Below are 14,812 nucleotides of genomic sequence, written 5' to 3'. Positions count from 1 at the left end.
GGTCCCAGCGGGTCCGAGGGGGTCCCAGCGGGTCCCAGCGGGTCCGAGGGGGTCCCAGCGGGTCCGCGCGGGTCCGAGCGGGTCCCGGCGGGTCCCAGCGGGTCCCAGCGGGTCCCAGCGGGTCCCAGCGGGTCCGAGGGGGTCCCAGCGGGTCCCAGCGGGTCCGAGGGGGTCCCAGCGGGTCCGAGGGGGTCCCAGCGGGTCCGAGGGGGTCCCAGCGGGTCCCAGCGGGTCCGCGCGGGTCCGAGCGGGTCCCGGCGGGTCCGAGCGGGTCCGAGGGGGTCCCAGCGGGTCCGAGGGGGTCCCAGCGGGTCCGAGGGGGTCCCAGCGGGTCCCAGCGGGTCCGAGGGGGTCCCAGCGGGTCCGCGCGGGTCCGAGCGGGTCCCGGCGGGTCCCAGCGGGTCCCAGCGGGTCCGAGGGGGTCCCAGCGGGTCCCAGCGGGTCCGAGGGGGTCCCAGCGGGTCCCAGCGGGTCCCAGCGGGTCCGAGGGGGTCCCAGCGGGTCCGAGGGGGTCCCAGCGGGTCCCAGCGGGTCCGAGGGGGTCCCAGCGGGTCCCGGCGGGTCCCAGCGGGTCCGAGGGGGTCCCAGCGGGTCCCAGCGGGTCCGAGGGGGTCCCAGCGGGTCCCAGCGGGTCCCAGCGGGTCCGAGGGGGTCCCAGCGGGTCCGAGGGGGTCCCAGCGGGTCCGAGGGGGTCCCAGCGGGTCCCAGCGGGTCCGCGCGGGTCCGAGCGGGTCCCGGCGGGTCCCAGCGGGTCCGAGCGGGTCCCAGCGGGTCCGAGGGGGTCCGAGGGGGTCCCAGCGGGTCCGAGCTCAGCCCAGGAACGTGGAGATGAAGACGCTGGTGTCCAGGTTGAGCGTGGCGTGCCACCATCGGTCTGGGAAGAACAGCACCTGCACAGGAGCCAAGGTTAGTCCTGAGTTAATATGAGTCCATCAAGTCCTGGTTTAGGCGTCGGGAGTTCATCCCGGTTTTACTGACCCCTTAATCCAGAAACTTTGTTCTCTGCTCCTAAAGATCCATTTGTGGTATTGCTTTCATCATTTCTGTATGATTACTATTATTGAGCTGCTTTGACCACTCAAAACCAGAACAACATTTGAAGTTCGATATATTGAGGCGGGAAAATATCTCGGTGAACAAGAACGAACGAGAATTATTGAGCTTGAAAATATGAAGTGGATGTAATTAACGAGACGGGTCTACATGTCTCTTAGTGTTTCAGACCTATTTGACTCCTATGGTGAAATAGGACAGTGTTATTTATCCGTGCATTTCCACGAGCTAAGAGAAGGAAGAGGTGAACACGTATGTTGAAATGCAGTACTCTAGTTCTACTTCGTCTTTGAGAACATCTTTAATGCAAAAAATGTGCTTGCCTTAACCTCTTAACTCCCGCCTGAACCGAGAGGATCTTTTTCCTCACGTCAGATTTTTTTCCATCATTTTTTTGTTGGGTTTTCAACTCATTTTTGTAACTTTTTTTTGTTTGTTTTTTTTGTCATTTTTTGTCTTTTTTTTGTCTTTTTTTTGTCTTTTTTTTGTCTTTTTTTTTTCACATTTTTGTCAAATTTTTGTAATTTTTTTGTCACATTTTTGTCATTTTTTGTCACATTTTTGTCATTTTTTTGTCACATTTGTGTCATTTTTTGTCACATTTTTGTCTTTTTTTTGTCACATTTTTGCCACATTTTTGTCATTTTTTGTCACATTTTTGTCTTTTTTTTGTCTTTTTTTTGTCACATTTTTGTCACATTTTTGTCTTTTTTTTTGCCACATTTTTGTCATTTTTTGTCACATTTTTGTCACATTTTTGTTACATTTTTGTAACATTTTTGTAACATTTTTGTCACATTTTTGTCATTTTTTGTCACATTTTTGTCATTTTTTGTCACATTTTTGTCTTTTTTTTGTCACATTTTGGTCATTTTTTGTCAAATTTTTATCACATTTTTGTCATTTTTTCATCAATTTTTCGTCACTTTTTTGTCACATTTCCATCCTTATTTTCGTCTCAGTTTTGTTGCTATTTTCTCACCTTTTTTCCAGAAGCTTTTGGATTGGGGTAAAGCCAAACTGGAGAAAATGTGCTCGGTTCAGGTGGGAGTTAAAGGGTTAAAGAGACTATACATTTAAAAATGTTAAAACTAAGTATTTTCCTCCCCCTACATGTTCCTCCATGTCCTCGTGTGTAGAATGAGCTCAGATTCACCACAACTGCCTCTAAAATCCCGCACTGTCACTCAGAAAGCTGTTACTTCGGGTCTGAATTGCCGTCATGCACGAGCTTTATATAGAAGGTGCAGTTACACATATGGCCTGAGGTGGCAGTAGTGAGTATAAAATGGCCAACTTGCATCCAGCCCCTTTAACCTGAGCACATGTTCTTCTTTATTTTACCCAAATCTAAGAGATTCTTCAAAAAAGCCTCAAAATAGCGTCAAAAGTGAGACGTAAATCAGGGTGAAAATGCAGCAAAAGAGCCACAGCGCCGTCTGTGAACCTTAGATATGGTTTTTACTATCCCTCCTATAGTCCCTGCTTTCGCGGTGGTTTATCCAGTCTTGGTCCAGTCCCGGTGTTACCTCTCCGGGCCGGATGGTGCACTCCAGCGGCGCCTCCTCCAGGGGCAGGGAGGGGTAGGTGTGAGTGACCCAGGACAGAGTGCTGACGTTGGGGTGAAAGTGCGGCTCTTGCTCTGGAGGATACAGGAACCAGCGCTGGAAACAAACACCACGAAAACAAACCGGAGCCTGAAAGAATCGTCTGAACTGACACAAAGCTACTAAATACTTCACATATTAGAGTATTTCATCATCATTTCAGTCAAAGCGATATATTTGCTCCATTTTGGCTCCAGTGTCTGTGAGCGCGGCTCAAAGGCTAAACTCCAGCTCGACCAATATGGGTTTTTAAGGCCAATGCCCATATTTTTATTCCATTTTTAAAAATGTTTGGCCCCACATCCCAACATATATTCATTTTAGTCACATCGCGCAGCCTCGGCCCTTCCTCACTCTGGAGCATAAATGTCCAGGAGACGCAGCTGCTCCTGTGAACGGGGAAATGAGTAAACATCCCTCCCAGAACACTGTCGTGAGCAGGATATGGCAATAACCGGTGAACTCTAGTGCATGTAAACACACTCACCAGGTCCTATAAATATGTTTCACTGGAACAACACTTTTTGTAGCAGACTTTTTTAGCAAGTTTTAGTGCCACGGCTTTTTAAACACACACACTAAAGCTTTATGCTGTAATATCGGCCGGGGCCTTTATTTACTCAAGGGCATCTGGGACCAGGCCTTTATTGGAACCAGGCCACAATTCGAGACAGGCCTTTATTTCTATTTGAGCAAAACAGACGACCAGGAAAACGAAGAAAAACGAGATTTGTGTCCATTTGCACCTGAAATATTAGGTTCATTTATTAATGAACATTTCAAACCCTCTCCCAGCGGCTGGAACATTGACGCCTTTTATTTTGTCGGGGCAACAGGAAGTGTTTCGTTGCTGTTAGCGGAGCTTTGACATCAGTGTCACTGCAGGTTTCTGTTTTGTTTTTACCGGACCGGATAATTTGTTGTTATCTTGTGTAAAAGGCGAGTTTAGACGGAGCGTTTGTGTTTGTGATCGATCATGAGACTGACCCGAGAGAAGACGAGACGCTCGCGCTGATGGGAGGAGTTATTTTGAGGCGTGGGACTGACCTGCACACGGAGCAGCTGGACGTGCTTTGAAGACGCGATGGAGACTTTATTAAAACCCTGGAGGGTCACACAACATTTGCCCTGTTTCCAAATATGGTCACAGGAGGTTTGAAAAGTGGCTAAATCTGTGTCAAAGTTACGCTCGGATCAGCTCCTCCGCAGCGTCCCCCTCGGCCCGGGTTCAGTTTGTTACTTCCTGCACGTGAGTTTTCATTTACACCAGTATGAGACAAATTCCTAACATGGGGAATATTTCTACAGCTTAGAGACCCGGCCCCTGTCAGAGACCCGGCCCCTGTCAGAGACCCGGCCCCTGTCGGAGACCAGGCCGCTAATGGAATACAGGCCAGTGTTAGAGAATTTACGGTATTCACCTTGCGTCCGTAGATGACCTCGGAGTAGCCGGGGCCGTGCCAGTGGAAGGGGACTCCGGTTCCTGCTCCTGGAGGAAACACTTCGGTTAAACACGAGCGAGAGACGAGTTAAGTTATACTTTATATGTAGAGGATTCATCTATTGTGCATGTTTGTTTCTACTGTGTCACTGTTTTAAAGCCCATAATCCGCCCTTATATCAGCTCAGAGTGAGTTGTCCAGGCCTGTAAACCAACGTGTAGATCAAAACTGAACGTTATTCCTAAAGCTGCCACAGGGTTTATCCAGGCAGCGGCAAGTCTGATGTAAAGTGTTTTTTAATGCCAAAAACGCACACACAAAATATATATATATGATGGTTTGTAGTAGTAGTTGTAGTAGTAGCAGTAGTAGTAGTAGTAGTACCTGCGATCCCGAAGCTGTAGGCTCCTGTGGTTTGCGGCAGAGTAAACGGTGGAGGATGATACTGTGAGAACAAATCGTTCCACTCCATGAAGTTATTGTCTCCAAAGAAATACAGCGTGTCTGAAACAGGAAGTGCTGAGTCAGGGGGACGTTTGCTGATCCGTATTTAAAGGGGGGGTATTATGCAAAATGGACTCAAGCTTTCCATCATGTTATTCTGTCACTCCCTCATTGAAAACATGCCTGAAGTGTTGCCTTGGCACATTCACGTATTTTTGAGTAATCTGTAAAAACTCTGATGGCGGCCATTTTAGGGATAGGTTTGCCTGAGTCCTCCTAGGAACGCCCCCACCTCCTGGAGACGCCTCCGAGCTTTCGTCACCAGCCGAGTAACCAACCACTGCTCCTCAGCAGAACCCCCTCCCCACTGATGCCACAGACAGCGTGTGGAGGGGGCGTGTCTAAAGGCTCAGAGGTTCTTAAAGAGACAGAGCCCTATTTCAAGACATTCACTACAGCCATTTTGAGAGAGACATTTTATACAAGGCAGTTATTCTAATTTACAGACCAACAGAAGGTTTGTCATCATTGTAGTGTGATATAGACGGTGCTATGGGACTGAAAAAAGCAGAACACCCCCTCTTTAACCCTAATGATCCGCAGTGTGGCTTTATCCCTGCTCTGATGGAGCTCCTGATGAAAAAAATGGCTGGAGCTGCAGTTTGTGAAAATTGTCTTTCCCCCACATGAGACTGGAAATAAACTTGATATTGAAAATTTGCCCATCCAGAGATCAGTTCTTCCAAACATCAAACATATTTATTATTATTTCCATCAAACGTGGGAATGAGCAGAGGAGCAGAGACGCCCAGATGTTTCAAAGAGGAGAAACATCTGTCTCACCGTTTCCCAGAGCGTCCACAGTCTGAGGCTTCAGGAGCTGCTCCACGTACTCTCTGAAGGACACGTCCACTGGAAGCACCGGAGAACACGGAGGTTACAGGAGAACACGGAGGTTACAGGAGAACACGGAGGTTACATACATACATTGTAGTATTGTAGTATTGCAGTATTGCAGTATTGTAGTATTGTAGTACCTTTCTTGTAGGAGTAGGTGTTGGCCGTGCTCAGCCTCACTGTCAGGTCTCCATATTCCTGCAGGAGGTTCTGCTTCGTGCAGAGCTGACGAAACTTCTGCAAAAAACACCAAGAACAAAGAAACCTGAGAGGACTTTCCTGAAGCTCTGGAACCTCACCTGGACCGGGCATGTTTTCTCCAGTTCGGCTTTACCCAAATGTAAACGCTTCTTGAAAAAACAACAAAAATAGACAAAAGGCTTCAAAAATGTGACAAAAATTCAACAAAAATGTGACAAAAATTCAACAAAAATGTGACAAAAATTCAACTAAAAAATGACAAAAATTCAACAAAAATGTGACAAAAATGTGACAAAAATTCAACAAAAAAAGTGACAAAAATTCAACAAAAATGTGACAAAAATGTGACAAAAATTCAACAAAAAAGTGACAAAAATTCAACAAAAATTCAACAAAAATGTGACAAAAATTCAACAAAAAAGTGACAAAAATTCAACAAAAAAGTGACAAAAATTCAACACAAAAATGACCAAACTTCAACAAAAATATGACAAAAATTCAACAAAAATGTGACAAAAATTCATCAAAAAAAATGACAAAAATTCAACAAAAAAGTGACAAAAATTCAACAAAAATGTGACAAAAATTAGACAAAAATTAAACAAAAATGTGACAAAAATTCATCAAAAAAAGACAAAAAATCAACAAAAATGTGACAAAAATTCAACAAAAAAGTGACAAAAATTCAACAAAAATTCAACAAAAAAGTGACAAAAATTCAACAAAAATGTGACAAATTCAAGAAAAAAAATGACAAAAATTCAACAAAAATGTGACAAAAATTCAACAAAAATGTGACAAAAATTAAACACAAAAATGTGACAAAAATTCATCAAAAAAATGACAAAAATTCAACAAAAAAGTGACAAAAATTCAACAAAAAAGTGACAAAAATTCAACAAAAATGTGACAAAAATTCAACAAAAATGTGACAAAAATTCATCAAAAAATGACACAAATTCAACAAAAAAGTGACAAAAATTCAACAAAAATGTGACAAAAATTAATCCAAAAAATGACAAAAATTCAACAAAAATGTGACAAAAATTCAACCAAAAAATGACAAAAAATCAACAAAAAAGTGACAAAAATTCTACAAAAATGTGACAAAAATGCACTGAATGAACACGTAACAAAAATATTCAATCAGTTTTGCAGGTCTGAGCTCTCGAGGCGTCACACTTTTAGATTTGGGTAAAGCTGAACTGGAGAAAATGAGACTGAAGTCCTTCTAGAACTCCTCGACCTTTTCTGCTGAGTAAACGTGTTACAAACATGTTGTGTATAAAGTAAAGGTACCGTGTTGTCGGTGAGGCCTCGGAGGATCACAGGGCGACTGTAGGCAAACCTGTCAACACCAGAAACACCAGGAAACGTTCAGTTCATCACAATCACAGGGAAAACTCTCAGTGATATTTGCCGATAAAAAGGCAGATTTCACTATGAAGGTGATAGAAACAAAGAATAAGCTACAGAACATTTAAATTTACAGCTCTATAGTTTTTGTTTTTTTGGTGTTTAAATATTACATTAACCCCTTAACTCCCACCTGAACGGACCCCATTTTCTCCAGTTTGGCTTTACCCTAATCAAAAAGCTTCTTGGGAAAAAAAGCACCAAAACAGCCACAAAAAATGAGAAGAAAACACGGATGTAAACGCGACAAAAATGTGACAAAAACTCAACAAAAAATGACAAAAATGTGACAAAAAAATGACAAAAATTCAACAAAAATTCAACAAAAATTCAACAAAAAATCAACAAAAAGTGACAAAAATTCAACAAAAAAATGACAAAAATTCAACAAAAAAATGACAAAAATTCAACAAAAAGTGACAAAAATTAAAAAAAAAAGTGACAAAAATTCAACAAAAGTGACGAAAATTCAACAAAAAAGTGACAAAAATTCAACAAAAAAATGACAAAAATTCAACAAAAAAATGACAAAAATTCAACAAAAAGTGACGAAAATTCAACAAAAAAGTGACAAAAATTCAACAAAAAAATGACAAAAAATCAACAAAAAGTGACAAAAATTAAAAAAAAAAGTGACAAAAATTCAACAAAAGTGACGAAAATTCAACAAAAAAGTGACAAAAATTCAACAAAAAAGTGACAAAAATTCAACAAAAAAATGACAAAAATTCAACAAAAAAATGACAAAAATTCAACAAAATAATGACGAAAATTCAACAAAAATGTAACAAAAAAGAAAAAAAAAACATACAAAAGGTGACACAACACAGCAACAACGCGAGAAAAAAGATCCGTTTTGTGGGTCTTAGCTTTCAAATGAGGTGTTACACAGGCCTATATAACAGCCAAAGAGGTTGGGCGGGTGGTAAGAGGTTAAATTATATGGGAGGTTTTTAGAGACTAAACTTCATAATCTGCAGATGGAGCGTATGAAAAGAAATATATATATTATGATTGAGTTCTGTTTTGTTTGATACACTTTCAGCCCCTGCAGCTGTGAGTTTGGGGACCAGAATATTAATGAACTTATGCAACAGTCGAGAAATGTCGTTGTTTTCCAAGAAGTTTAGCTTTAATGCCAGTCTGAATCCAAACTAATGCTTTTTATTTACATTTAAGGCTTGATTTTGGCACATTTAAAATATCTTATAACAGCTGATCATTTCCTAATCTATGATGTGTTTATCTGTTTCTTGGACCTGTTCATGAAGTCACTGTAGGAAACCTCGTCGCTGTCCAACACCTCGATGTTACAGCGCCCCCCGTCGTCCAGACTGGGATCTGCACTCGACCGCCTGCAAATCACAAAAACAAATAATATATATTAAAAATAATCCGTGTACCTTTCGATCATTAGTTATTCCGTTTCAAAATAAAATCAGAAAAACTAATTATGTGGTTGTTTTATTGTATTTCCATTTTCTAAATTAAATTGAAAAGGCAAAAAATTCTAAATAAAATATTGACCCATTTCTTTGCAATGCAGTGGAAACAAACACTGCTAAAACAACTTCCGTTATTTTGTTCACTTCTGCTTCGGTTTGATTTGCTACTGGAAATGATGAGTAACTTTTCCTCTGTCTCTCTCTCCCTCGCGCAAGAGGGAAACAAAAACAAACTTCAGCAAACTTCAAACAAACTTCACACACACACTCGTGCCACCGTTTTTGGACCATGAATATGGCTCGGTCAGTGCTGTGGCCGCGTCCACTTTTCAGTCTCTCTCAGCCTTCACGAAAGCTCCAGTGTCTGAGTGTAAAACGCACACTTGGAACGCGGGCTCTTTTCGACTTCAGCGCGTTGTAGTAAAACACACACGAGCACCTGTCACTGCCTTTGCCTCTCACGAGCCGGGACGGGAAATGAGCATAAAGAGGCGACATCGTGAACTCTCAGAGCGGAGGATGATCGTTAATGCTCCTCTATCATATCAGCTATATTTTATTTTGTGACCAGACAATACGGGAGCCGTGCGCAATTGAGCGCAGCTTGGAGGGAACCGTGCCAGAGAAAGAGAGAGAGGGATGAACTGCCCTCTCTCGGTGTCAGGAGAGGAAATAGTTACTGTTGTGGAGTTTGGGCTGGTCTCTAATCTGGCAGAAAGCGCAAAAGTAACACTGCGCAAATGAGTGATACGTAGCCTATCTTTGCCCAATTTGTAGCGGCTTCTCGTGGTTATACGGCGTATACCTGCGTATCAGGTAGACGACACCACATCTGTGTCTGGGGGGCACAAGCATCTTTGGGGACGGGCACGGCCCCATATGGCCCGCCCATAGCGACGGGTATGGAGACGCACAGTGTCTGCCCAGCTTTTTAAGGTTGTTTTCCAAGCAGAATCTCCTCACGGATATTTCTGAGCAACCATTCCCTCCGTGGTAATATAAAGCATCTCTGATCTCTGCATGTGTTGCCCAATTTTTAAAAAGTATCTGCATAAAACTTTCCAAACAAGTGTAGGAGCGGCTCTGAGCTGAGGTCTCTCCTCACTTCCGGTGTCGCAAACAATAATAAAACGAAATAATAGTAACGTCATAATTTTGGGGGGAATTTAAAACAACTAGAGCCAAAACAAACTCATTGACATTGACGTATACAAGATTTCTTTTTCTAATTCAAGTTTAGAAAGGGAAAAAAACAAAAAACTAATGGAAATGTTGTTTTTCTGATTTTATTTTGAAACGGAATAACTAATGATCGAAAGGTACACGGATTAAAAATAAACCACTAATCCAATCCAATAATAACTACGGTTTATTTATTTTGCCGTTGTTTTCTCCTTCTCGGTTTTTCTGTTTATTGTTAAGAAGAAGAAAAAATGAAAATAAATAGCTAAAAAAAAAGAAACCATCAGGTACCAAACCAACACTAAGGTCTGGCTGTAAGAATATATAAGAAGTAGCAGAATAAAGATTTTCTGCTCTATTATTTTTTTACGCTTTTTTGTTTTTTTCAAGAAGCTTTTAGATTTAGGTAAAGTCAAACTGGAGAAAATGTGCTCGGGAAGTTAACATCTTAACTCCCACCTGCACATGTTTTCAAATTCTCCAAATCTAAAAGCTTCTTCAAAAGAGCGACAAAAAACGAGAAGAAAATGAGGATGTAAATTGACAAAAATTCAGTAAAAAAGTGACAAAAATCCAGCAAAAAAAAGGCAAAAATCCAGCAAAAAAGTGACAAAAATCCAGCAAAAAAAAGACAAAAATCCAGCAAAAAAAAGACAAAAATCCAGCAAAAAAAGACAAAAATCCAGCAAAAAAGTGACAAAAATCCAGCAAAAAAGTGACAAAAATCCAGGCAAAAAGTGACAAAAATCCAGCAAAAAAGTGACAAAAATCCAGCAAAAAAGTGACAAAAATCCAGCAAAAAAGTGACAAAAATCCAGCAAAAAAGTGACAAAAATCCAGCAAAAAAGTGACAAAAATCCAGGTAAAAAGTGACAAAAATAAAGCAAAAAAGTGACAAAAATCCAGCAAAAAAGTGACAAAAATCCAGCAAAAAAGTGACAAAAATCCAGCAAAAAAGTGACAAAAATCCAGCAAAAAAATGATAAAAATCCAGCAAAAAAAAGGCAAAAGTCAAGCAAAAAGAAGACAAAAATCCAGGCAAAAAGTGACAAAAATCTAGCAAAAAGTGACAAAAATCCAGCAAAAAAGTGACAAAAATAAAGCAAAAAAGTGACGAAAATCCAGCAAAAAAAGACAAAAATCCAGCAAAAAAAAGACAAAAATCCAGCAAAAAAGTGACAAAAATCCAGCAAAAAAAAGACAAAAATCCAGCAAAAAAGTGACGAAAATGCATCAAAAAAGTAACAAAAATGCCATATTAAAGTGACAAAACACATAAGGGAAATAAAAAGTGACGACAATGGCAAAGAGGAGAGAATGCATTCGGTTTTGGCGGGTGGTAAGAGGTTAAGAGGTTAATGCAACTAGAAAAATACCAAAGAGGAGAGAATGCATTCGGTTTTGGCGGGTGGTAAGAGGTTAAGAGGTTAATGCAACTAGAAAAATACCAATTAGTTATGTTTTCCCCTGAGAAAGTTCCGTCACTTTCCTCTGGATGGCGCTGAAGACCTGACTATTTACTGGGTCTCATGTGTTTCAAACATCTTTATCTCAAAACAACGCAAACCAAGCCTCGTTTTCATCGTTGTAAGTTTGTTGTATAATTTTCCACTGGTCTAAAGATGAACAATAATCATGAATATTCCTAATAATAGTTTAGCTGTAGTTTTAGTTGAGTGTTGGGACTCACCAGCCTCCATCCTGATCCTCGCTCCGTGAAACCAGCACCAACACGAGCTGCAAACACGTGACAAACCGCGCTTTACGAGGCTCCATCAGAAACCCGCGGAAACAGCTTCACTTCCCGCCAGGATCCGGAAGAAAAAGCGCTTAATTTGATTTTATTTCAGCAGAAAAGCCGCGGCTCGTCATCGGACTTCCATCTCAGCGCCGCCGACACACTTCCGGGTTCAGAGCCAATCACAATCCACCACATCCAGCGCCGCGGCGACGTCACAGCAGCACGTGGAAGAATGAAAATAAAATACATCAACCGACGTTTACAATCCTAATGTAGATTCAGCCCAAGAGTTATGAATTAGAAACTTTAGCAAAATACATTTATTTACTGATGTAGACAATTACCTATAGGCATATATATATATATATATATATATATATATATATATTAGTGGTGGGCCGTTAACGGCATTAACGTGCTGCGTTAACGCGAGACTCTTATCGCGCGATAAAAAAAATATCGCCGTTAATCTATTCTCAAAGCTGGGTTGGGAGCTGGGTCTATACTCTGCTATGATGACTTTCATCGTGATATTTTATTCAGGGCTTAAAGTATTCCGGCCTGAGGCCTCTGGCGCAAGCAAAGTGTTTGTCCGTTTTTTCCGCGCATTTGTGAAAAAATCGCGTTTCCCGCACTTCTTACGGTCCATGAATGCATCTCACACGCAGCCTCGCTGTTACGTGATTCGTCTGAAACCAAAACAACTGCCACGCGGATGCTGTAGCTACTTTTGTTATGGATTAAGTTTTGCCAAATGGACGCTATGACCAGACGAGTGAGAATCGGGTAAAGAGGCGAAGAGCAGCAGGTTCTACGTCTGATCCACAGTGAGTTTATTTACTGTTTCTGTGAGAACAGTCGGGCTAACGGGGTCGCATCACCCGTGGTAAAAATAATAAAATAAGCACTAAAAGCCCCGCACGAGAGCGCGGTGTCGGACCTGCCCCGCTCCGCGTCTCCTTCTGCAGCCGTGCGCGCGGTGAGACAGGTGTGCACGAGAACGACACGCTGCTACACCCCCCCGAGCTGCTGCCGCTGACCCGCTGTAAAAAGCGAAACGTAACGCCTTCATACTGAACAGAGCCGCGCACTGTCAGAAATACCCGATTCGAGTCTATTTTTCCCGCAAACGACGCACACAGTGGCGTGAACGTGCACACGTGTCAGTGCGGCCGGTGTTGACCCACTGGACACAAGCTGAAAGTGGCTCCAGGTCATTATTTTCCCAATAGCTCCAGCCAAATCTAACCAACAGCCTGATTAACAAACATGTATGACACTTAATCCTTTACTTACTAGATTATTTTCAAAAATATTGAACTTTACATTTTGGTCTATACTTGTATTTTACCTCCCATATATTAAATGTTTGCACAAATTGGGAATACATTAGGACCAAATGCAGAGTAAATGTGTAATAAAAAAGTTTAATAAAAAATATTGGCCTAGGCTACATTGCCTATATACAGTAGCCTCTAACGTTTTTCTTTTTTCTTTTAAAGCACCGATAAGAGCACCATTAAAGTCCCTGATCAATAAGGAGTATCGATAAAAGTCCTGGTCTAACGCACCACCTGACTTGAGAAACTCGTTCTCAAAGACTTACTTTTAGTCATTTTTTGGGCAGCACACATATTCTGAATGGTTTCGGCAGAATTCAAGCAACATTTTAATCTAGATTAATCTAGATTAATTTCAGAATTAATCTAGATTAATCTAGATTAAAAAAATTAATCTATGCCCACCTCTAATATATATATATATATATAAAAACTCTTCCTCACCCTCCGCGGGCGGTCTCTTTTTCCTCCTGCTCGGGTCCTCTACCAGAGGCCTGGGAGCTTGAGGGTTCTGCGCAGTATCTTTGCTGTTCCTAGAACTGCACTTTTCTGGACCGAGATGTCTGATGTATTTCCTGGGATCTGCTGGAGCCACTCCTCCAGTTTGGGGGTGATATATATATATATATATATATAGTTATATATATATATATATATATATATATATATATATATATATATATATATATATATATATATATATATATATAGTTATATATAGTTATATATAGTTATATATATATATAGTTATATAGTTATATAGTTAAATAGTTATAAAGTTATGTTGTTTTGTGAAGTCCCAAGATTTTAACCCCTTAACCCCCACCTGAACCGAGCAGAACAGCGACGGATACGCAACAAAAAAGTGACCAAAAAGCAACAAAAAACAACAAAAACACGACAAACACGTTGGGGAAATGTGACCAAACTGCACCAACAGCGCGACAAAAAAAAAAAAAACAGTTTTCTTTCAATGAGGCGTTAAAGTGCATAATAATAATAATAATAATAATAATAATAATAATAATGCATTTTATTTGTTTATTTGAATATGACACATTTATGGAAGCCCGTTTCCGCCATGTTAAAAAATAAAAGCCCAACTGGAAGTCGAAATTACGAGATTTAAAGTCATAATTTTGTGTTTAAAACACAAAATTTCGAGTTTAAATCTCGAAATTACGACTTTTAAAACTCGTAATTTCGAGATTTAAACTCGGAATTACGAGTTTTTCAGATCCGTGATCACAGACGTCGGTACAGCGGGGACAGCGGAACCACTGGTGCAGATGTAAACAAACAGTCATGGAGGATTAGCTTCATCGTGTTGTGAACCGGAGCTACAACAACTCTGGGACTTTTACAAAGACACACAGAAGTGTTTAATTTACCCGAACACCCAGGATTAAAAGCAGTGACAAGAAAAGTTATTAAAAATGTCTGTAACCACGATAGGAATGTGTTTAGGCCTTGATGATGCAGGGCTTTCCCGAAGCTAATGCTACGATCGTAGCATCATGAACTTCATCATCATCATCATGATCATGTGAAAATGTGAAATATACGTGAATAAAGTCAATAAACCCACGTCTACATAAACACGGAGCCGGGCTTGTTGTTTTCGTAGTTTGTTGCTCACATTTCATCTACAGTGAGTCGTAGCCGAGTGGTTTTCTCCCGGAGCTAAGGCACTATTAGCCGCGACAAGCTAACAACCTTCACCTTCACAACATTCACTGAAAACAGGCAGCATATTATGCACAAATAACGTCAATAAAGCAGAAACTACTCGAAGCAGCCTTTACGATGATCACACAATGAGCCTGGCTTTACACATTTGTGGTTTATTGCAAACTTTTCATGAACAATGAGCTGTAGTCGATTATAACAAGCTAACGGGTAACCTCGAAAAACCATTGTCCACCTGCACAGATAATGTCCGTCTTTGAATCGTATGGGCTCCTGCAGATCCTGGTGTCGTCCATGGGGGTATAGTTAGAGATCCATAGGGCATGGCAGATGCAAAGAGATAGCCTCCAAACAG

At 41.2% G+C, this 14,812-nt stretch overlaps 1 protein-coding gene across 2 annotated transcripts; it reads right to left on the bottom strand.

The window, feature by feature from the left end:
• Positions 1-707: 707 nt before the first annotated feature.
• On the bottom strand, positions 708-11,575 carry jmjd8 (jumonji domain containing 8). Of its 2 annotated transcripts, XM_079564085.1 has the most exons (9): positions 11,378-11,575; positions 8,320-8,415; positions 6,944-6,992; positions 5,584-5,680; positions 5,390-5,458; positions 4,487-4,606; positions 4,082-4,149; positions 2,583-2,717; positions 708-890 (listed from the first exon to the last, which is right to left on the bottom strand). In XM_079564085.1, the coding sequence occupies exons 1-9, from the start codon at positions 11,461-11,463 to the stop codon at positions 810-812; spliced, it is 801 nt and encodes a 266-aa protein (XP_079420211.1). In that variant the 5' UTR covers positions 11,464-11,575; the 3' UTR covers positions 708-809. The 2 variants fall into 2 exon arrangements, with proteins under 2 accessions (XP_079420211.1, XP_079420212.1); XM_079564086.1 differs by lacking the exon at positions 5,390-5,458.
• Between the last annotated feature and the right edge of the window lie 3,237 nt (positions 11,576-14,812).

The sequence above is a fragment of the Gobius niger genome, assembly GCF_951799975.1.
Source record: "Gobius niger genome assembly, chromosome: 10".
Taxonomy (NCBI): domain Eukaryota; kingdom Metazoa; phylum Chordata; class Actinopteri; order Gobiiformes; family Gobiidae; genus Gobius; species Gobius niger.
This window is presented reverse-complemented; position numbering and strand designations above follow the sequence as displayed.

What these genes read in the sequence shown, in the direction of transcription:
- jmjd8 (XM_079564085.1), bottom strand. Translation starts at nt 11,463, where the DNA reads ATGGAGCCTCGTAAAGCGCGGTTTGTCACGTGTTTGCAGCTCGTGTTG. An exon ending in GAGGCCTCACCGACAACACG is followed by an intron (nt 5,681 to 6,943) that starts GTACCTTTACTT and finishes TGTTTTTTGCAG; the next exon opens with AAGTTTCGTCAGCTCTGCAC. An exon ending in CTACAGCTTCGGGATCGCAG is followed by an intron (nt 4,150 to 4,486) that starts GTACTACTACTA and finishes TGTTTCCTCCAG; the next exon opens with GAGCAGGAACCGGAGTCCCC.